Consider the following 23,534-nt stretch of genomic DNA (forward strand, 5'->3'; position numbering starts at 1 on the left):
ACAGGCTGCTGTGACCCTTCTCTGAGTTCATTATAGGGTGGCTGACCATCATTTTAACACTTGACACTGGTTTCTCATTATTGCAGAAACAGTGCTACAAAAAATGTCTTCATTTATGTATTTCATTTATGTATCAGGATGCAGTCAAAGAGAAACGACATAATTTTAGTGTGATATTTACAGTGTGCTCTAGCACAGTAGCGCATGATCAGTGGCCAGACTGGTTTTCTATATTTATAACCTTCCTCTGCTAAAACATTAATACAGGTTATACTGGTGCATCTCTTACAGGGGCTTTAACTTATTTTGAATGTTGGCTTTCATGTATATGTTGTTAATTTTTCAAACAACTGAAACTCCAGGTAGAAATATCAACAATGTAGGAAAAGAAAGATTGCAACTTACTGTAAAGATGACATGTTAAGTTGCAGATAGGCACAGGTAAGACACCTACACAGAGCTTTTGGCCATAGCCTTCACCATCCAAAGGGAAATGCACACCATTCATACACACAAGCAAACACACCTCAAACACACATGACTGACAACTCCACCAGCTGGGCCAGATTGAAACTATCACATGGGATGGAAGCAGCACTCTGGAGGGGAGGGGGAGGGATAGTAGTGTACAGGTGGGAGGATTTGATGTGGAATGATCATATAAAATTAATTGTTGGTAAGGCGGGTGCCAGGTGGATATTCATTGGGAGAGTCCTTAGAAAATGAAGTCCCTAAGCAAAACACTCGTTCGACCTATACTTCAGTATTGCTCATCAGTGTGGGATCCGTACCAGGCCGGGTTGACAGAGGAGATAGAGAAGATCCAAAGAAGAGCGGCGCGTTTCGTCACAGGGTTATTTGGTAAGCGTGATAGCGTTGCGGAGATGTTTAGCAAACTCAAGTGGCAGACACTGCAAGAGAGGCTCTCTGCATCGCGGTGTAGCTTGCTGCCCAGATTTCGAGAGGGTGCGTTTCTGGATGAGGTATTGAACATATTGCTTCCCCCTACTTATACCTCCCGAGGAGATCACAAATGTAAAATTAGAGAGATTCGAGCACGCACGGAGGCTTTCCGGCAGTCGTTCTTCCCGCGAACCATACATGACTGGAACAGGAAAGGGAGGTAATGACAGTGGCACGTAAAGTGCCCTCCGCTACACACTGTTGGGTGGCTTGTGGAGTATAAATGTAGATGTAGATGTAGATGTAGAGCGGAACACTGTCTGGTGGAATGTGTAGAGACTAGAATGCCAACAGGCACAGCATCAGAAGGCTGTGGGCAGGGAGGTGGACAAAAAGGAACAAAAAAGAAGAGGAGTGGGGAAAGATGGGCAGGTGCAATGGCAGAGGGCAGCAGACAAATTGGGTGGGAGATGAGAAAAGGGAGGAGATGTTAGGACAGAGGGTGTGGAAACTGTTGGGTGGAGGGTGATGCCTGGATAATTATGGGAGCAGAGAATGTGTTGTAAGGATAACTCCCATCTGCACAGTTCAGAAAATCTGATGTTGGAGGAGAGGATCCAGATGGTTTGGATATTGAAGCAGTCATTGAAATCAAGCATGTTACCTTCATCTGCATGTTCTGCCACAGGGTGGTCTACTTTGCATTTGGCCACAGCTTGTTGGTTGCTGTTCATCCTGGTGGATAGCTGGTTCATATTCATAACAATAGAAAAAGTTGTTCAATGATTGCAGCAGAGTGTATTTGTGTGTATTTATACTTATCTGTGCGTGTTTTTGTGTTACTGGATGTAATTTTGCATTTATTTGGATGTTTCTGCTTGTCTTTACATATTTTTTATTCTTTTTTCTCTTATCCAGCTCTTGTTGCAACCATCAACACCTATTTTACCCATTTTTGCATCATTCCCATTTTACTTCCACCTTTTGTGCCGCATGGACACCTGCTCCATCTTTCTGCACCAATTCAGAATAATATCCCTTTACCTGGCTAAAACTGAGACCCACATCCTATTTCTCAAATGCTGCCTAAACCATGGAATCCCCCAAAATCGCCTAAACATAATAATTCACCAAGCGGTATGATGCAATGTTTAGCACATTGGACTTGGATTTGGAAGGATGATGGTTCAAACCTGTGTCCAGTTTCTGTAATTTCCCTAAAATGCTTCAGGCAAATGCTGGTGGTTCCTTTGACAGTGCACGGCCGACTTCCTTCCTCATTCTTCCGCAATCTGATGGGACTGATGATCTCACTGTTTGTCCATTCCTCCAAATCAACCAACCAATCATAATAATTGCTTTCTGTGAATCCCACCCTCATTTCACAATGACCTTCACATTTTTGGATTCTGCCAGTCTCTGGCCCTCACAGACCTAGTACTGCAAGAACATGTATCACTGGCACAGGCATCCCAGAACCAGTATGTGCAAGTTACTATTACTGTGCAATCCCTGCTTCATACATCACATTTCAGAAATTGAATCCCTTGCTCTCCAGCATCTGGAGGAGCATTTCAGGCACCAACTCCATAAGTTATCCAACGTGCTAACATTCTACTGCTGCATCAATGCACCACTATCTGACCCCTATCCTACCCACAATGTTCCTCCTAGTCCACCTCTCACAGTACCTGAACCCTGCCTAGCTGACCTCTGTAATTTGCCACATTCCCCAAAACACCATACCAGAACTCCACCAAATCCAGACCTGAAACATTCCTGTAACACTGTTGTTAACCTTTCTACTAAAACCCTCAGTTCCACAGAAGTTTCAGTCCTATCCAAAGGTCTCGCCTTTAGCCCTACAGCCAGATTTAACCATTCTGGATTTGCAGAAGGCCTACTCTTCTTCTCTTGATCCCTGCAATGAATGCACTTCTTTGCCACAGAAGGCCGCCACCAATTATCTGACACCTCCATCTAATAATTATGCCCGAATGATCCCATCCCAGAAGTCCAACACAACTTCCAATCCTGAAAGCCTTAAGCCCTTCCCAGAATCTCTCCCCTGAATCCATTTCGCTCCTCATGCCTATGACACCCACCGACTTTCTACATGCTCCCCAAAATCCACAAACCCAACAACAAGTCTGGATGCCCCATTGTGGCTGGTTATTGTGGCCTCATTGAGAGAATTTTGGCCTTCATTGGCCAACACCTCCAACCAATTGCCCATAATCTAGCCTCCCACATAAAAGATACCAACCACTTCCTTCACTGACTCTCCACCATCCCCACCCCTTTACCTCTGCTATCCCTATTCATCACTTTGACGTCACCTCCCTATATACCAGCTTTTCTTGTGCCCGTGGTTTTACTGCTATTGAACACTACCTTTTCTAATATCTTTTGGAGTCCAAATCCATTACCTCTTTCCTCATACATATTACTAGTCTTGTCCTAACCCACAACTAGTTCTCCTTTCAAGGGAAGGTATATACAGAAATCCACAGCACAGCCATGGGCACCCACATGGTAGCCTCCCACACTAACCTGTTTATGGGCCATGTAGAGGAGACCTCCATAGCCTCCCTAAAACCAAAACCCTTAGTCTGGTTCAGGTTCATTGATCATATCTTCATGATCTGGACTCAGGACCAAGACACCCTATCTTCACTTCTTCACAACCTCATGACCTTCTCTTCCATCTGCTTCACATGGTCCTCCTCAACCCAGCATGCCACCTTCCTAGACGTTGACCTCCTCCTGTCTGATGGCTCCATCTGCACCTCTGTCCACATTAAACCCACCAAGCACCAACAGAACTTGCATTTTGACAGCTGTCATCTGTTTTACACCACAAAATCCCTCCCATACAGCCCAGCCACTTGGGAATGGTGCATCTGCAGTGACAAGAACTCCTTTGCCCAGTATGCTGATGGGTCTCACCAAGGCCTTCACAGACAGGCACTATCCCCCAGACCTAGTATGCAAACGGATCTCCCATACCATTTCCCCCAACCCCCAGTTGTCCCACTACCCCCAGTAACCAACCAGAAAATAGTGCCCCCTTCATCACCCTGCACCACTCTGGACTGAAGTAGCTGAAACACATCCTTCACCAGGGATTTGATTACCTATCATCAAGCCTTGAAGTGAGGGACATTCTACTCGAGATCCTTCTTACACCTCCTAAAGTGGTCTTCCATAGTCCACCGACCTCCACAACATCTTAGTCCATCACTTTGTCACTACCAATCCCAACCCCTTGCGACAATGATCATATCCCTGTGGAAGACCCAGGTGCGTGACCTGCCCAATTCACACATCCAGTGCTTATTCCAGGCCTGTTGCAATTTTATCCTACCCGTCACAGGCTATGCCACCTGTGAGAGCAGCCATGTCATTTACTGACCCTGCTACAATCATTGTGCTGCTTTTTATATTGGTATGACTACCAACCAGCTGTCTACCAGGATGAAACGCCATCACCAATCTGTGGCCGAGTGCAAAGTAGGCTGTCCTGTGGGGCAACATGCAGCTGAACATTCCATGCTTGATTTCAGTGGCTGCTTCACTACCTGAGGCATCGGATCCTCGCCTCCACCAACAACTTTTCTGAATTGTATTAATGGGCGTTATCCTTACAACACATTCTCCATGCCCATAATTACCCTGGCACCAACCTACAGTAACATGCAGTTTCCACACCCTTCACATCCTCATCTCCCACCCTCTTTGTTTGCAGCCTCTGCCAATGCACCTGCCCTCCTTTCTCCACACCTCTCCTTCTTCATTTCTTTTTCCCCACCTTCCTGCGACACAATCTCCTGATGCTACGCCTATTGGCATTCTGATCCCTGTCCTGTACACCACCAGACAGCATTCCTCTCTCCCCCACCCATACACTACTATCTCGTCCCCCTCCCTGCTGCTTCCATCCCACTTGATAGTTGCATTTTGGCCCAGGTGCTGGAGTTAACGGACACGTGTGTGTGTGTGTGTGTGTGTGTGTGTGTGTGTGTGTGAGAGAGAGAGAGAGAGAGAGAGAGAGAGAGAGAGAGAGAGAGAGAGAGGCATGCTTGCTTGCGTATATGAATGGTGTGTGTTTCTCTTTTGCTGATGAAGACTGTGACCAAAAACTTTTTGTAAGTGTCTTTAATTTTGCCTATCTGCAACTTAATGTCTCATCTTTACAGTAAGTAGCAAACTATCTTTTTCCAAATCACTTATAATTTTTTCTTCTATTTGAGTTGTTTGTCAATGAGTAGTTGCGTAACCTTAAAATATGAATGTCCTTGAAATAACACATTTTTCCTTTTCCTGCTTTCTCTTGGCTACCATTGGAAGGTGTATTTTATGCAAAATTGTTCTAACTTGATCACCTCTATTTTGTGTGTTGTTATGCAAAATACCACACTATGCATTCCATCTTAAACACTTGTAAACTGTGGAAACTGAGCATGTAGAGATATAGTTAAACACTTAGATTCTTTCCATGTCGCAGCAATGTGTATACTGTATATGTAACTATCTGTTATGTTTTGTTTCTAATAACTTTGATTATGCTAACTGTAGAAAAATAACTAGAATTGATTTGAATGCAAAAGAAAATAAATCAAAATGTATTGAAGTAAACATCTTCTGTGTGAGCCACGCAGGCTACTGCAGCACTCCACATGATAATGCATACTTTGTTGTTCTTCTGCTACAATTCAAATCAAATAACTTCAGTAGCTGCTATGCTGCAAGCATTAAACTGATCTTCAATTTTTGGTACTTTGTATTAATTGGCCACATCATACAGTGCCTAAATGAATGATATTTAGTCACTAACTTTTCCAAGATATATCTGAATCTAGAGTTTTCATGTTCATCACTTGTAGTTTCAATTTTGCTTGGATTCAAATACTGGTAATCAACCAGTATTTAAAAATAGTGATTGATTTGAGGAATCAGGTAACAGACAAGTCTTTTAGCTTATAAGGGAAAAAAATCTGTAAATGGTCAGTGTATAGCCATATTTACATATGAATGTGTAATGTGAATGTGAAATGACTCATTCCACATCTTTAATTATTCATACAAATGAAACATGAAACTAACCAACCAACTAATTTCATTGCTAATGTAAACAATGAAGATGAGTCCTAGGTTGTATAAAATATATCACTAAAATAAAATACAAGCAGTGAGATGTGGGAAAGGCTGGACTACATCTCAGTCTGAAGTATACTGTGCCAGTATGAGATATCTCTAATTCAGAGGGCAGGCGGTGATCATAATTTGAAACTACAAAAACAACAACATTGCAAAACTTTCCAGTATGCTATAAACAGGCAAAAGGCATCTGCATTTAAAAAATCTCCTTAGTATATAGAAAAAGCAATCTGTAGAATTATTAAAAAAAGGAACAATTTCAATGATTAACTCTTGATAGTGACAGCATACATAGTAACTAAAATAAATAGTCAAGAAGAGATGCTAGATTTATCCTGGCACACATTGTGTCTGCCAATTAACAAAGAGAAAAGAAAAGAAAGAAAACCAACAGTCAATTAGAGTAAATAATCTTTCAGTAGTTAAAAAGCAATATTTTTGTAACAGCTATCTTGTGTTGATAGCTGAATATTATAATCTTGACATAATTCAGCCCCCTCCCCCATAAGGGCTTGTTATACCTTTTTGTTCTGCCAGACATTCAAGCTATATTTGGTAGACAGACTTGGATATCCTATAGCAACACTAATGGTAATGTGTGTGCTCTGTTCAGTCTGTCAGCATGCCCCAAAGGGTCATTTCATGCTCTGCCCATTTGTGCATTTTTGGCACAGAAAACTGGCTGCCACTTTGGCATACACCACAGTGATGTCATTTGCTTATTCAGCCACTGTTACGAGACACAGAACCTGGAAGACCTGCCTCACAGTCGCCCACCAACTGAAGACCACTATGTGCAATTATGGCTCGCAAATATTCTGAGAAAAATGCGCCATATTTGCTGCCTGTATGGGGTAACTTGGACCACTATGTCAACAAAAACAGTATGCAACAATCTCCACATGGTTTTGGCCATAAGTCATCCTTTGTGTGAACAATTCAAATCTCTCAGCATCATGATACGTGAAGAAAACGGGCAAGGGAGCACTTGAAATGGAACTTAATTGTGTTAGACAAATAATGTACTCATTGTGACTATTGTCATAGAAAAGTCCAGAGATGTCAGAAACCAATATACTTATCAGGTTTCTCAGGTTTATCTGGCCATAGGGTTAATCTGTCATCTTTTGGGCCTGTGTCATGTATGAATGTTGGGAGCTGCCCTTCAAGATTAGGAGTAATTTAAGGGCTGTACAATATTGCAACAGGATTGTCCATCCTATTGTCCAGCCTTAAAGTCAACATTTTGATGATAGGTTTGTTTTTCAAGACAAAAATGCATGAGCACATTACACCCACTTCAGTAACACCTTTCTCTAAGAGGCAGAAATCAACCAAATCTTCTGGCATGAACTCAAATGAGCATGCTTGGGACCAGGTGGAACAAGCAATGTGTCATCACAGGGATGCTCCTCACACACTAGATAATCTCAGGAGGGCAGAAGTCTACTGCTGAAGAGTGGGACAAGCTTGATCACAAAAATCTCTACTACCTTATGGACAGCATGCAAAGAATAATCAAAGAATATTGGAGTCTGTGGGTGGAGCAAAATGATATAGAATAATGTTACCCAGCAGCAGACACTAATTTTACATATATGCACTTTCACAGCATTCATTTTTAATTTTAATAAGACTTATCTATTTAATTTCCTTGAATTCTCCCTTGAGTTGACTTGAAGTATACACATTAAGAAAAGTTGAACAAAAATTCCAGGAGTATGCACTTTCTGAAACTGACACATCAGAGAGTAAAATCAAATCATGGAATATTGTTAAAGGAAAGACAGGGAAAGAAACCACAGAGGATGACATCATTTCTGTGGAGGAGAATGGGAGCATTATAAAAGGCATATTGTAGCAGATATTTTTAACAATTACTTGTTAAAAAATAAGTGAGAAAATTTGTGCAAACATTTCAGAAGAGAAAGTAAAACAGTAAGCCAAAGAAGAAATATAGGGGACATTTATTGAAATAAAAATTAATCTCAGATTGCCATTTGAAATAAGGAAGGCTGTTGTGACTCCAAAAGGTAAAAGTTCATATGAGTGGATAGCCTCTCCAATAAGAAATGAAAAATTGTACTCTTACAACACGCAGGCTTGTTAGCCACCAGCCGGCCGGTGTGGCCATGCGGTTCTAGGCACTTCAGTCTGGAACCGCGTGACCACTATGGTCACAGGTTTGAATCCTGCCTCGGGCATGGATGTGTGTGATGTCCTTAGGTTAGTTAGGTTTAATTAGTTCTAAGTTCTAGGCGACTGATGATGTCAGAAGTTAAGTCGCATAGTGCTCAGAGCCATTTTTTAGCCAGCTGTTAATGCATCATTAACTCAGTGTTTTTCCAGACAGATTGAAATATACCATTCTCAGGCCTTTGTATAAGAAGAATGACTCTACTACCATCCAGTGTCACTCCTTGTGTCATTATTTAAATGTATCCAAAAGAACAGCAGAACTTTATTACACGATTCCTTAAACAGGCACAGCTGAAACAGCTTCTGAATTAATATGATTATGGGTAACCCTGATCTGAGGTTAAGAGTTTAACACCAATGTAATAACAGTATCTACATCTCAAAGCTGAGTACCCTGTCTAACTCAGTAGAGTAACACTGACAGCCCAAAGCCTGTATAGGCCATGAGTGATGGACTGGTGATGCCTGGGAAGGTTGGATGCAAAATGTGAGGATGTAAACTCCGACTGATGTATGCTGTGCTCCAATGAGTGGAAATCTGATTCTGGGACTGTTTTTGTGGTCAGCTCTTGACCCGGTGAACCATAGCTGTGAACTCCCAATGTTGACTGACTGGAAAGCAACTTGGAATCCTATAAGACTGTTCAGTAGAGGAATACCCACAACTTGTGCTAGTGTCACATGGTTCGTGGAGGCGAGCCAGTGTCAAATATAACAGCACTCTCTCTGGTAATGTGGCGCCACCAGATACTGTGGCAGCTGCTACTGGCTTGATGTGCTGTACTGATGTTCAAAAGTGCCTAGGAGGGGCAGCAATTGTGATATGCCAATGCGTGGTTGGTGGCTGGATCAAAAGGCACCAGCTGTGGAAACAACAGGTTCAATCATTAGATTGCTACTGTACTTTCTTCATGTTAATAATTCGCCATTTTATTTGAATCATGAGGTATAATTAGTCCTGTCTGCAGAATCATCAACAGAGAAAATAGTAATTTATCTTTTTGTGAAAGTTACTGGTTGTTTTTGTACAAATAGGCTAGCTTTAAGCTTTGAAAAACACAGCTCATCCAGTTTTTTAGTGCCAAAAATATTCCACCTCCTATTAACCAAGTATATCAACAGAACTAATAAACAGAGTACAAAAATATTCCACCTCCTATTAATCAAGTATATCAACAGAACTAATAAACAGAGTAGAAAATTCTAAGTTCTTAGACATAGATACTGATGGAAAATTAAACTGGAAAATCATGTAGCAAACTTGCTAAAATGCTTAGATGTGGTTATCTTTTGCTATAAGAACAATTGACCAACTCTGGGGGTACAAAGGTTGTTGTGTCCAACTTCTTAAACACTGAGGTGGCTAGTAATAATACAGTTAATCAGAACACTCTGAATAAGTACTACTTTATTAATTACAACAAAACTTGTCTTCGCTTGCCATGCTTGGCTGTAGCTATGAAACTGTGAGGAAATGTGGGCTTACAGTTCAGAATACACTAAATGCACCATGATTACTAAGTGGCAAATTGATCCAAGTTCAGAATGGCTGTACTGTAGCTTCACTACAGTCACTAAAAAACACAAGTCTGTAGACACTTGTTGACAGTTCTGATGGCATTGGTGCACAGACACAGTTCACTGGAGAAGGAAGTCTCTTCATTCACTGATAGTTGGCACGAGCTATGTCACAGCGAGTAGGCAGCACAATGGCATTACTCAGACAGGAATTTCCTGGAAGGGGGCAGGTTCCAACCTCAAACAGAACTGCCCTGCTGGCCTCTAGTGACACTATTTCAAGGTAGAAGAGTGGCGATGGCACTTCAGAACTACAGGAGGCACAGATTCTTCCTAGCATCTCATTGGTGCCTCATAACATCACTTTACTGTGGAGTATCTCTGTGCTGGTTGATACTCGTGCCACTCTCGATACTCAATGACACTGCAGAAGTCAGTGAATTAACATATTTTGCATATTTTCATTCAGAGATATGTTTTGTAATAATATTCTGGGGGGTAACTCCTCGCTTGGAAAGAAAGTATTCATTGCACAGAAGAAAGTAATTAGAATTATGCATGACATTCACATGTACACATCTTGCAGGCATATCTTTCAGTGGTTGAAAATGTTAACTGTAACCTCACATTATGTTAATTTGCTTATGAAATTTGTTATTTACAATCCATCTGAGTTTCAGAGTAACAGATATAAAAATAAGTGCAACACTAGAAGAAAAATGATATGGAGAGCCCTTCTAATTACTCTTATCTTTGGCACAGGCAAGGTTGAATTATGCAGCTGTAAAACTCTTTGATTGATATAAAAGTATTTGACAGTCTACCCATGGAAATAAAGTATCTGACAGGGAGCAGTAGCACTTTCAAATATAGATTAAAAGTGTTTTGCTTACCCACTTCTTTTAGAGCACAGAAGAAATCTTGAATAGAAATAATTAGTCATTTTTACAAAGAAATCTGTTAATGGCTTCCATATAGTTACATAAATATTTTTACACCTTGTACATGCACATGTGTGTGTGCTACTTTTAGTCTGTTGGCATGAATCACATTTAATGTTTATCATGAATACAATCTATGGAATAAGTAACTATCTATAAAATACATGTTCACAGATTTGCAGGTGGTGGAAAACTTGTTTTAAGCAATGTTCCATGTTATTTTTTGTGTCCTTATCAGAAGAAAATCTTCCAATATGTGGATTAATGGTATTCTCCTTATAAGGAGTCTACTTGCACAACAAAAAACAGAAAATTACATTGATGTCGTTGGCCACAGAAGTGAAACTATACTTGGAATGTGAAACAAAAATGAAACTCCACAGATTTCAGTGCTGGGTCCATTCATGTTCTTGTCTACAATTTTACCTACACATACAAGTTAAGGAGTCTCTGATGCCTTTCCTGTTGAGGCAGTTGGGCAAGTTTTTGTGGCGCAAACATGCCTTTACATTGGATGTTAGTTACCATACTCTAATGGATGACCCATTTGTAAACAAATATTTTCTGGATGGAGCAAGTTACACATTAAAGCAGTGGCTGCCCTCTGCGATAGTGTTTCTTCCCACTTTCCTTCACAGGAATTGCAAAGGTTATTCAGAAAGTAATGTCTGAATCACCATAGCTATGTGATTATCACCCGAACATTGAAACGCGCATGCTCACTGACTACTGTCATGCATTGCTCATCCAAGGATGCCATATGCATTTTGTAATGTTGCAGTTTGCTTTTTACAGTGTCATTTCAAAATGTTTAAACCAACTGATCAGCCAGCCAACTGCGAAATATGGTCAAAGATTCAGTTTTTGACAGCAAGGAACATTGCAGCAGTGGAAATTCATCGATAGATAAGTGAGGCATATGGCCCCAATGCAATGAGTGACAGCAGATGTGTAAGTGAGCGTGAGCTTTCAAGGATTGATGGGAAAATGTCTATGATGAACTGTGACCAGGTTGATCATCAGTGACCTCAGAAGATTTGGTCAAATATTTGGAAGACCAGGGTTTCACAGTTTCAGTTTTAGCATTGGAATTTCTGGATGTAGTTAGAACAACTTTGCACAATATTGTCCCTGAAAACTTGTAATTTTGTGAACTGTGTGCACATTGGGTTCTCAGCCTACTTACTGAGAAACAAAAAATGGAAAGAATGGCTCATGCACTTGATTTTTTTGACTGATATCATAAGGAATGTGATCAGTCTTTCAAGAACATAGTTACAGGGGACAAGATGTGGCTTCCTTACATGACCTTGAAGTTTAAATGTCAGTTGGTGGAATGGAGTCACATGACATCACCAGTCAAAGTCAAGGCCAAGCACACAATCTCAACATACAAGGTTATGGTAAACATGTTTTGTTGTATACATGGAGTCCTGTTAGTCAAGTTTGTTATATCCTAGCCAGTAATGCCACCCGAGCCCGCTGCCAAAAGGTTGGCAGCATCAAAGTCCGGACGCCGTCCGCATAAGCAGCGCCAGCGAGACAGCAAATCGCCACAAGTCTGCGCGCGCCACCGCTGGCTTCTGGCTTCTTAAGCGCTGGAGTTGCGAGCGCTAGGACAGTTCTGTATTCGCCGCTCAGTTGTATACTCGCCACCGAATTGTGTACTTGCTAGTCAGTTGTGTGTTCATCGCAGCAGAGTTGTTGTTTGTCGTCAGCCGACACTGACCTAGCCGCTCCGACTCGAACTAGACAGATTTCTGTAGACACGGAGTTCACTACTGTGTTTCTGTATCTTCTTTAATAAAGATAAGTACTGACTTTTATTTAATCAGAGTGTTTGGGTTTTCATCTTTCTGTTCACTGTTCCAGCGGACCGGTCGGCCCGCTATTAAAAGTGTGGCGGTGATTTCGTAAGCCGTTTCTTCAGCGAATTGTTTGTCGCTACGAACACCGCCACAAAAAAGTTCATGCAGCAAGGGACAACATTAAATGTAGCCACTTATTACACTACCCTGACTAAACTCTAATCATTTTGTTGGAGCCTTAGGTGTTGTGGTATGAAGATGAAGTTGACTGAAGTGCCATACCACTGTAACTCAACCATCTTCTGCATTATTTTTATAAGATGAATATTTCTGTCTTTCCATACTGCTGGGATGGTGAGAGCTAATGGTACACTTAATTTGATCTTGTTCATTCAAAATGTCCTGATGAACTGAAAGCTTGTGTGATGACTACTGACTCTGTGGTAAACACTGATGGGATCTGCGGAGGAAGAATAACTGTTCTGCTAGGAGATCAGGCCAAAAGAAACCACCACTCTCATGTGGTTCATCAGTTATTTTTGGCCTTGGTGAATATTTTATTTGAATTTGGATATTAGTCATGAATATGGTGTGAATGTTTAACATTTATGTTTGAAGTGCAGATAGATGTTGTGGGACGCAAGTAGCTGAGAAAAAGGAACTGTGAGGTATTGGTTCACCCTGTGAATTAGCTAGCAAAGGAGAGTTTATGTTAGGTAGCAGTTATTATTCAACAACATTTTGCCTGAACAGTGAAACAGTAATCGGCCCAAAGAAGTTTTTATAGATCTGTTAATTTCTGAATAACTGGGGGACCTGAGAGTTTGTATTCTCTCCACTATTAATCTGTCCACAAGGAACTGGCATTTAATACGAAGAATTTACACGCTTTCAAGTGCGGAGCACTGGGATATGTTGAAGGAATTGTTTGACATAAATATTCTAACCCAGTGGTAGTGTAATTTGGTGGGTGCAGATTAGATGACGGAATAGTAAGGGATCACACTATAATCTAATTCAGCTTGTAGCAGTCATTCTTACAGGGTGGCTATTGTGGCAGGATATTGCCCTAGTTTATTGTATGAGCCAATGCATGAAGAACATTTACTGCTTATCCTAACTCAGAAGAAATTATCTGATATTGGCATACTATGTCTGCCATGAGTTGTTACATTAGCCCCAGGAATTCTGCAGTACCATATGGATCCCCAACTTCTGAACCTCATTGCAAAGTGCATCATTCATGTTGCCATCAAACTGTATTGTCCACCTTTCTGTGAAATATATGTTGACCAACATTGATTTACCATGGTTGCATATTCTCCCAGAAGGCCCAAACATTAAATTTTCATTTACAGTATAAAGCTACTTTTCATGTTGCAGTAACCTGCTAGCAACGAAAAAAGATTGTTATGTTTCTCTGGTGATACATGTTTCAGCCCTTATATCAGACTTGAAACTAACCTGGTCAAGTGCTTTTGTGAACAACATGTTCCAACATGTCATTTCACCCATTGACTGGGAATACTTGTGTGATTAACTATATGGACACTGACTCATTGAAAGTGGGTCATTACCACAGCTTATGCGACTTTTGTTGTTTTTTGACTTGTCATCTGTGTATCATTTTGAGTGGTTAGTTTTCTTCTTGTTATGTGTAGACAAACACACAAGCAAATCTGTTTTTGGAAAATTCAGATGTGCTTTCTGATCAAGAGTGCCTCCAATTATTTGGTCAGGATTGAAATCAGTTCATCCTTTAATGTATGAAAATCACAGTACTCAGCCAGAGCATAACACACAGTGATGAATTTATTGGTAGATGATATAAACTACTGAATACTGACCACATAAATTATGTTACATTCCAGGGTAAAATGACTATCAAAAGTTTTATGAGAACTGCATAATCACTGAATTGTTCTTTTGTTCCTCATCTTGAGGACCCATACACTCAAGTGACGAACTTAACACTTGAGGTTTGGGATTTGGATTCCATCAAGAGGTTTCTTGGAATCATTAGAGCAAGGTAGGGAGACTGTTTCCTTGTGTGACCAAAATTAAATAATTCTATTGGTCCCAAACTGTAAGCTTTATATTTATATTCTTCTTTTGGCAGATACAAATGTTGTACCAGTTGAGTTACTTTGCAACCTTGCTAAAACTTTTTCAGCATTTTGGTTGCTGCTACCCCCATATAACATACACTCTAGGATGATCAGATATGTGTAGAACATTTTATTCCAGTTCATTTCATTTTTTTCTCTTTCTTCTATCACTGTAGAGAATAAATACAAACACACATGAGAGACAGTTTGTAAAGTTACTGACCTGCAAGACATCTGAAGACACCTTTCAGCTACATTATTGATATAGTAAATGATATAAGGAATTTCCAATGAAATAGTCAATATTGCAGATATATAAAGTACAGTCAGCCACCATTATTTTAACAAATAGTGTGAAACTGTGAACAGTGCTCAGTGTTATATTGTCCAATATACATCAAAATAATTGACCATAGCTTCCAAAGACTCATATTTAGTCAGTATTAATGTAATTCTATGAGTGGTAAGTTTTCATGTAATAACACAAGTTCTTCACACTTATTTTCTCTGGTCACGAGTGACTGGCATTATCCCAGTGCCTATTTATCAGCTTGCCCAGTAACTACATAAAAAAATTAACAACAAACTAGTTATATGCTGATAAAATACAGCTCAGTTACATTTTCAGCAATAACGTACAAAACAAGAATTAAATGATAAATTTGTGTGTCTTCAGAAATGAAGTTTTCTTTTATTACTGGATAGATTTTTCTTTAAAAGCTTTAATATTAGGTCCTATTTTTGCAGGCAGGGGTTTTGTCATATGTTTTCTGATAAAGCTCAGTAAGATTATTCCAGAAACAAAATTTTATGCTTGCAATATTTCAATAACAATATATTTCACCAAGTATACCATAACGTTTTGAGACAGAAAAATTAAGACATCAAAACGGTAATAATGTATTTTTGATAGGTTACTTTCTACAAATTATGTAGGTTGGGTTACATGCAAAACGTTTTTGTGTACCAATACTCCAATACTTCCTAAACAACAAAATTTTGACAGAAGATGAAGTGCTATCTCTGTTAATGAAAATTAGGTCTTTAAATTAAGATACTTCGGTACTGTAATAGGAATTTAGTAGCAGGGTCAGAACTTTGAGAGCTTGTGGTCTCTCAAAATCTTAATTATTGAATATTTCTTTAAATAAAAAGTTTCTATTAAAAATCTTTTATATTTTTGTAACCAGCCAAATTTAAGCTCTACTTTAAAAAATAAGAATGTGAAAAATATAGAAAAAAAAAAAAATTTGGAACATCATATGTATAGATTAATTAGGTATGAGGAGGAAATCATTCATGTTAAGAATGATACCAGCCCAAGAAGATCTGTTTCACTTTGCTATTTTTCAACTTTTATTGTTGTTATTATAATTTAATTTTTTGCATTTAGCCTACCATAGAATTCTTTCCCAAACAAACTGTGTCAATTCCATCCATGAAATGAGAAAGAAGCACAGTTTCCATAAAGTCTCTACAACCCTCACAGCTGGCCGTTGTGGCCGAGCGGTTCTAAGCGCTTCAGTCTGGAACTGCGCGACTGCTACGGTTGCAGGTTCGAATCCTGCCTCGGGCATGGATGTGTGTGATGTCCTTAGATTAATTAGGCTTAAGTAGTTCTAAGTTCTAGGGGCCTGATGACCTCAGATGTTAAGTCCCATAGTGCTGAGAGCCATTTGAACCATTTTCTACAACCTTCATATAATGTTAAAAGGAAGTTACTAGTCTATAAAAGTCACAACAGAAAATTAATAAACCACAGGTGTTAAGATTTTTTAAAAACATTACTTTTTTTGCATATGCTCCATAAAATATAAGATTACAAATTGCAATTTAATGTTATGTGCTCACTGTAATATGTAAATATGTAATTACATTTCAAGTAATGCTGATACCAACTGGTAACCTTAAGTTAGACAACTGAACATAAAAAATAACTTCTCTGGTATTAATAAATTAAGTATTTCATGTGGATTAAAGCACTCATATAATATTGTACTCTTTGACTTGTCCTGGATTTCATTCATCGTACTATAAGAAATCCAAGAGGGTCAAAAAGAATCGAATCAGTCAAATACAATACAACAATTATTTAGCATAATTTGCTATCTAAATTAGGCTGTGTGCTGACCAATCACTGGAAAGTATATATGACAATAAAAAAATATATATATTTCATTTAATAATGTGTACCTCATTGTCTTAATAAATTCAGATATTTTGCTCTAGGGACCCGCCATACACTTTGGCACCTGGGAATCTGCTATTCATGTAACATCCCATTATGGTGAAATCCAGTCACTGCAACGGAAATTGTTCCCTGATAGATTACCACGGCTTACTCCAAAACTAAAACAACGGTAATTTTTTCAGGTGAATCTCAAATAATGTAACACTGGAGTTGCATCATCAATTTATTCTCCTTTAATTTCTGTTTAATAGGTTGCTGCCTCATAGAAGATCTGACGTTGAGGGCTGGTGTTTACCATTTCCAGGGACAGATGTTGCAGTTGCTGAGAGTTCCCAGAGACATCTTTATAAAAATGAAATGAAGCGTCCTGTGCAATTTAACATGTACTTTGTACTTCCATCATTGTTAACCACAATTGGCTTCATCTTCAGGGCTTTGTTGGTGGGTCTTCTGGCACAGTGCAGACTTGGAGTTAAATTTCTTCTTAAGGTAAGTGATAAATACTTAAATTTGATAAGTATCTCATGTAAGAACAACTGAAATGCTGTTACGAAAAGGACAGATTGGTACTCACCATATAGAGGAGACACTGAGTCACAGACAAGCACAACAGAAAGACTGTTGTACATTGAAGCTTCCAGGCAGAATACATTCCTATAAAGTAGAAAACACACAAGCACAACTCACAGACACATGACCACTGTCTCTGGGCCCTGAAGATGGACTTAGTAGCCACAGACAGTGGTCACGGGTGTGTGTGTTTGGCTTATGTGGATGTGTGTATGTTTTCTACTTTAGAAGAACAGCTTTTGGCAGAAAACTTATATGTATAGCAATCTTTTTGTTGTGTCTGACTGTGACTCAGTGACTCCTCTATATGGTGATTAGCAAAGTCCAAGAGATGGCACCACTGGCGCGTATTGAGGTCATGTTTAGTTAGCAGCATCTTTGAAAAGAACACACACCAAGTTTCAGCCATATTGGTCTATTTCTTTGAGTTTGGCATTCGTGTGAATCAAGGAAGTCGATTGATTGTCAAAAAATGGATAAAACAGAATTTTGTGTGGTGATTAAACATTACTTTGTGAAAGGTAAAAAGCCTCAGGAGACTAAAGAGAAGCTTGATAAACATTACAGTGACTCTGCACCTTCGGTTAGAACAGTTTATAAGTGGTTTCAAAATTTTTTGAGTGGCCATATGGGCACAAGTGATGCTGAATGTTCTGGATGCCATCTGGAGGTAATGACTCCAGAAATCATTGATAAAATCCATGATATGGTGATGGACGACAGAAGAGTTAAGGTGTGTGAGATTGCTAGTGCTGTGGGCATCTCGAATGAATGGGTACATAATATTTTGTGTAAACATTTGGATATGAGAAAGCTATCCGCAATATGGGTTCTGCGATTGCTCACACTTGACCAAAAATGGAATTGTGTGAAGTGTTGCAAGGATGGTTTGCAGTTGTTCAGGAAGAATCAGCAGGACTTTAAATATTGTTTCATCACTGTGGATGAAACATGGATACATTACTATACTCCTGACACCAAACAACAATCTAAACAATGGGTTACCAAGGGAGAATCTGCACCAAAAAAGGTAAAGACCATTCTTTCGGCCAGAAAGGTTATGGCGACTGTCTTTTGGGATTTACAAGGGATAATCCACATCAACTAATTGGAAAAGGGTAATACTACCGAGCTGCAAGAAAAATGCCGGCAATTGGACCGCAAAAAAGTCCTTTTTCATCACAATAATGCACCAGCACACACTTCAGCAGTTTTGGTCCCAAAATTAATGGAAATAGGATTCCAACTCGTTTCACATTCCCCTGTTCTCCAGGCTTGGTTCCCTCGGACTACTATTTGTTCCCCAATTTGAAGAAATGGCTGGCGGGACAAAGATTTTATTCAAACGAGGAGGCGATTGCAACAACTGATAGCTATTTTGCAGACTTGGACAATTCCTACTATTCAGAAGGGATCAACAAATTAGAACAGCGTTGGACAAAATGTATAAGTCTAAAAGGAGACTATGTCAAAAAATTAAAAAAAGGTTTACTCCAGACACGTAAGTAGTTTTTATATTTGTACGGACTTTTCTTATGCCCCTCGTAGCATGTGTGTTTCCTGGAATGGAGACAGTATCAGCAAGAGACAATAGGATCAAGGTACCATTGACAGCCACGGATTTACCCATATAGTCACACTGTCTAATGTAATGTACCAGTGATTGAGACTGTTGTTGATGAGATTTATTTATTTGTGCTTTTTATAAAACAGATAATGCTGAAGACATGCAGTGATGCAGGAAAACATTCAGTTATTTTACTGCATCAAACCTGAGTAAAATTGCCTAATCTTCATCAGCAGCAACCAGGTGTCATGGCTGCTGCTATTATGACTTGAGGTTTTACACAGATTTGATGTTGTTAGGTAAATGAGAATATTTTATACAATCATGTCATCATGAGAAATTTGTTTCCATAACTGATGTTGCTCACATCTCATAAATCTGAGCACTGTGTTAACACTGTGGCACATTTCACAGTATAATGGATGCTGACTGATTTAGTTTGCAGTTTTTGGTTCTCCAAATAGGACTGCCAGATATCATTATGTAATTTTTAACAATTTCTTTCTAGCATCCAGGAATGTTTACATCTGGTTATGTAACTCATGAAGATCCCGCAGAAGAAATCTTGAAAAATACTCTCTTCAGATTTACACTTTTTGCTGAAGGATGGAAGGAAAGATTATCAGAACCAACACCTAAGCATGTAATGCCAATAAATAAGAAAGTAACTGTACAGGTATAGTACTGTTTTTCCTTTTTCTGTAGGCTAGTTTTAACTTTTTATTTTCCTTGCTGCTGCTCCTTCCTCTTTATCATCAGCATTGTCTTCTTCTTCTTCTTCTTCTTCTTCTTCCTGCTCCTCCTATTCCTCCTCCTCCTCCTCCTCCTCCTCATTCCATTAGTCACAAAATTTGGGATCAATTTGTTGGCAGGTCTTCCTCCACTTTTCTCATGTTGTGCCTAATGAATTACGGTACAACAGTTAGGTAGAATGGATTGCTGGTACTTACCTTCAGGAGATGAAATTCTAATTTTTGTTGGCAGATCTATTCAAAATAGAAAAGCCAAAGAAAAGAAAAAAAACATGGCAGTCTTTTGGTATTAATAGTTCCTTACTCAGGGAGGGAAGAGAGATAGCTTGGGGAAGACTGGAAAGGAAGGGAAATTCATTTTAATCAGCTTTGTACAAGTGAGAACATTGTTTTCAGCTATTGTCAGTGTGCTGCTGTTTATAGAAAATATTTATCATTCTGCTCATCACAATTAATCAAAATTAATGTGAATGAATCAACTGAGGATGTAGTCAGATCCAAGACAACAAAGGGATGGAGAAAAAAAGTACAGCATCAGGACTATTTATACTGGATTCCTTAATGCAAGTATGCTTAAATGAAGATAGAAATTTACTATTTAGCAACAGAGATAGACTTGGTGCATGAAATGTGTGTGGAGCACAAATATCACAGATTAGGAACAACCAACAAAGTTAGCTGTCGCAGAGCACTGCATCTCCAAAGGAGATGGCATGAATTATGATGGCATCAAGTTCTTGAAATAGGCCAGCACATTCTGGGATTGAATTTTAAAAGAATCTGTAGATATCCTGCTTCATCTGAGCTGACAAATAAATCCACTTCCATCAAGCCAACTGTAGAGATTGAGTCATACCATGCAAATGTGTATCCTCCACATCAGCAGTGTCCTGACCCTGCACAGAGCCTGAAAACCGTGACACATGTCCCAGCCATGCACTTTTGGGGCCCCAACCTCTTTGCCTTTACATATGTCTGCCTGTGTCTGTATATGTATGTGTGTGTGTGTGTGTGTGTGTGTGTGTGTGTGTGTGTGTGTGTGTGTGTGTGTGAGTGTATACCTGTCCTTTTTTTCCCGCTAAGTTAAGTCTTTCTGCTCCCAGGATTGGAATGACTCCTTACCCTCTCCCTTAAAACCCACATCCTTTCATCTTTCCCCCTCCTTCCCTCTTTCCTGATGAAGCAACCTTGGGTTGCGAAAGCTTGAAATTTGTGTGTGTGTTTGTGTGTTTTTTATTATATAATGAGAGAGAGAGATATGCTGGGTGAAACACATTTGGATGTCAGGTGAACAGTGCTTTGAAACCTTCATTGGCTACCATAGCAAAATACTGTTAAATTATCTTTCACAAAACACAAGGACATTCTGGATGTATTTAGAGGCTGTTAGTGGCACCAAAGTTAGTGTCCAGGCACTCACGAACAAAATGGTATCTGAAATTGTGGATAGCAAAACAAAAATGTTTAACTCTGTTTTCAAATGTTCTTTTACAAAGGAAAACCCCAGTATATTGCCCCAATTTAATTCTTGGGACACTGAAAAGATAAGTGATATAGAATGAGATTTTCACAGAGTGAGATTTTCACTCTGCAGCGGAGTGTACGCTGAGGAGACGAGGTACTGGCAGAAGTAAAGTGGTGAGGACGGGGCACAAGTCATGCTTGGGTAGCTGAGTTGGTAGAGCACTTGCCGACGAAAGGCAAAGGTCCCTAGTTTGAGTCTTGGTCCGGCATACAGTTTTAATCTGCCAGGAAGTTTCATAAGTGATATAAATATTAATGTCAATGGTGTTGAGAAACAGATGAAATCATTAAAACTGGACAAAGTCCCAGGGCCTGACCAAATCCCTGTCAGATACTATACCCAATTTGCAGCTGAGTTAGCTCCTCCATTAACCACAATCTATCATATATCCCATGAACAAAAAACATGCTCTGCAGCTGGAAGAAAACACTGGTTACATCCCTACAAGAAGTGTAGCAGATGTGATCCACAAAACTACTGTACAGTATCCCTTTCATCCATTTGCTGTAGAATCTTAGAAATATTCTGAGCTCAAACATAATATCTCAAATAGAATGAACTCCTCCATCCCAAGCAGCAAGGATTTCAAAAACATCAGTCATGTGGAACTCAACTCACACTTCCCTCACATGACATACTGAAAGGCCTGATCAAGTCAGTCAGGTAGATGCAGCATTTCTCTATTTCAGAAAAGCATTTGACACAGTATCACACCTACACTTATTATCAAAATTACAATTGCATCAAGTGAAATTTGTAAATGCATTGAGGATTTCTTGGTAGGGAGGATGCAGCAAGTTGCTTTGGACAGAGTGTCATTGCAGATGTCGAGGTAACTTAGGGTGTACCCCAGGGAAGTGTACTGGTTCCACTGCTATTCATGTTATACACAGGGTGAGTCAGGAGGAAAGGTACGTATTTTGATGGGTGATTATGCCATTTGACATCCCTACAAAGTGTTACAACCAGGTGCTTATATGAATTTATTGATTCCAAATGTGACTCAGTGATATTATTGTCATAGGATACTACATTTTTTTTTATTTTGTGAAGACAAAATTTTGCATTTCTGAACATTTAAAGCAAGTTGCCAGTCTTTGCACCTCTTCGAAATCTTATCAAGGTCTGACTGAATAATTGTGCAGTTCCTTTCAGATTATATTTCGTTATAGATAACTATGCTTGAGATGCGATAGTATTAGTGATTTTGAACAAAAAACTTGATGTGGATATATGCCCTATTCTGAATGGTTTCTGAGATAGAACACTTTTAATGAACATTTCTATTTATTTCCTGTATTATTCATTGTCATTGTTTACAACATACCACAGTAATATAGAGGAAGTTGAGACTAACATTTTGATGCAGGATGCTTGTGGTCTATCAAGTCGGAAAACTACCTCAAACTGGCCTACAAAAAGCACCTAAGCTACAGCGCGTGTGCGTTGCGCGAGCTTTTCAATATTCTCATGATCTCTCTACGCAGCCTGTTAATCCTAGACAAAAAAATAGGACCTTTTTTTTAGCAAATTTAATTTAGTTTAATTGCGTACTGATACATGTTTTTGTTGGAGTGAGCATTTTTTGAGTAATTAAAGAAAAATGTAAGAAAGTGATATTAAACGTGTTCTATCTCAGAAACCATTCGCAATAGGGCATATGTCCACATGAAGTTTTTTGTTCAGATTCACTAATACTATCACATATAAAAGCATAGTTATCTATAACAAAGTATAATCTGAAAGGAACTGCACAAATATTCAGTCAGACCTAGATAAGATTTCAAAGAGGTGCAAAGATTGGCAACTTGCTTTAAATGTTCAGAAATGTAAAATTTTGGCTTCACAAATTAAAAAAAAAATGTAGTATATTATGACAATATCAGTCAGTCACATTTGGAATCAGTAAAGTCATATAAGTACCTGGTTGTAACACTTTATAGGGATGTCAAATGGCATAATCACATAGATCCAGTCATGGGTGAAACAGGTAGCAGACTTTGGTTTATGGTACAATATTAGGGATATGCAGTTAGGCTACAAAGGAGATTCTTACAGAACACTTGTGTAACCAATCCTAGAATACTGCTAGAGCGTGGTGGACCCATATCAGAAATGAGTGATGTGGGATATTAAACATATACAAGAAAAGGGCAGCAAGGATGGTCACAGGTTTGTTTGACCTGCAGGAGAGTGTCATGGAGACCTTTAAAGAACTGAACTAACTGATTCCTGAAGACAGACGTAAATTACCCCGAGAAAGCCAACTTAAAAAGTTTCAGGAAATGGCTT

At 39.2% G+C, this 23,534-nt stretch overlaps 1 protein-coding gene across 2 annotated transcripts in view; it reads left to right on the forward strand.

Annotated features, from left to right (window-relative positions):
- Window positions 1–23,534, forward strand: part of LOC124794705 (saccharopine dehydrogenase-like oxidoreductase) — a 131,578-nt gene that overhangs the window by 96,991 nt on the left and 11,053 nt on the right. For both annotated transcript variants that reach the window (XM_047258275.1, XM_047258276.1), the window contains exons 6-8: window positions 16,867–16,997; window positions 17,080–17,317; window positions 19,474–19,641. In XM_047258275.1, coding sequence (XP_047114231.1) covers window positions 16,867–16,997; window positions 17,080–17,317; window positions 19,474–19,641 — 537 coding nt within the window. The remainder of the gene's footprint in view (window positions 1–16,866; window positions 16,998–17,079; window positions 17,318–19,473; window positions 19,642–23,534) is intronic.

The sequence above is a fragment of the Schistocerca piceifrons genome, chromosome 4 (genome assembly GCF_021461385.2).
Source record: "Schistocerca piceifrons isolate TAMUIC-IGC-003096 chromosome 4, iqSchPice1.1, whole genome shotgun sequence".
Taxonomy (NCBI): Eukaryota; Metazoa; Arthropoda; class Insecta; order Orthoptera; family Acrididae; genus Schistocerca; species Schistocerca piceifrons.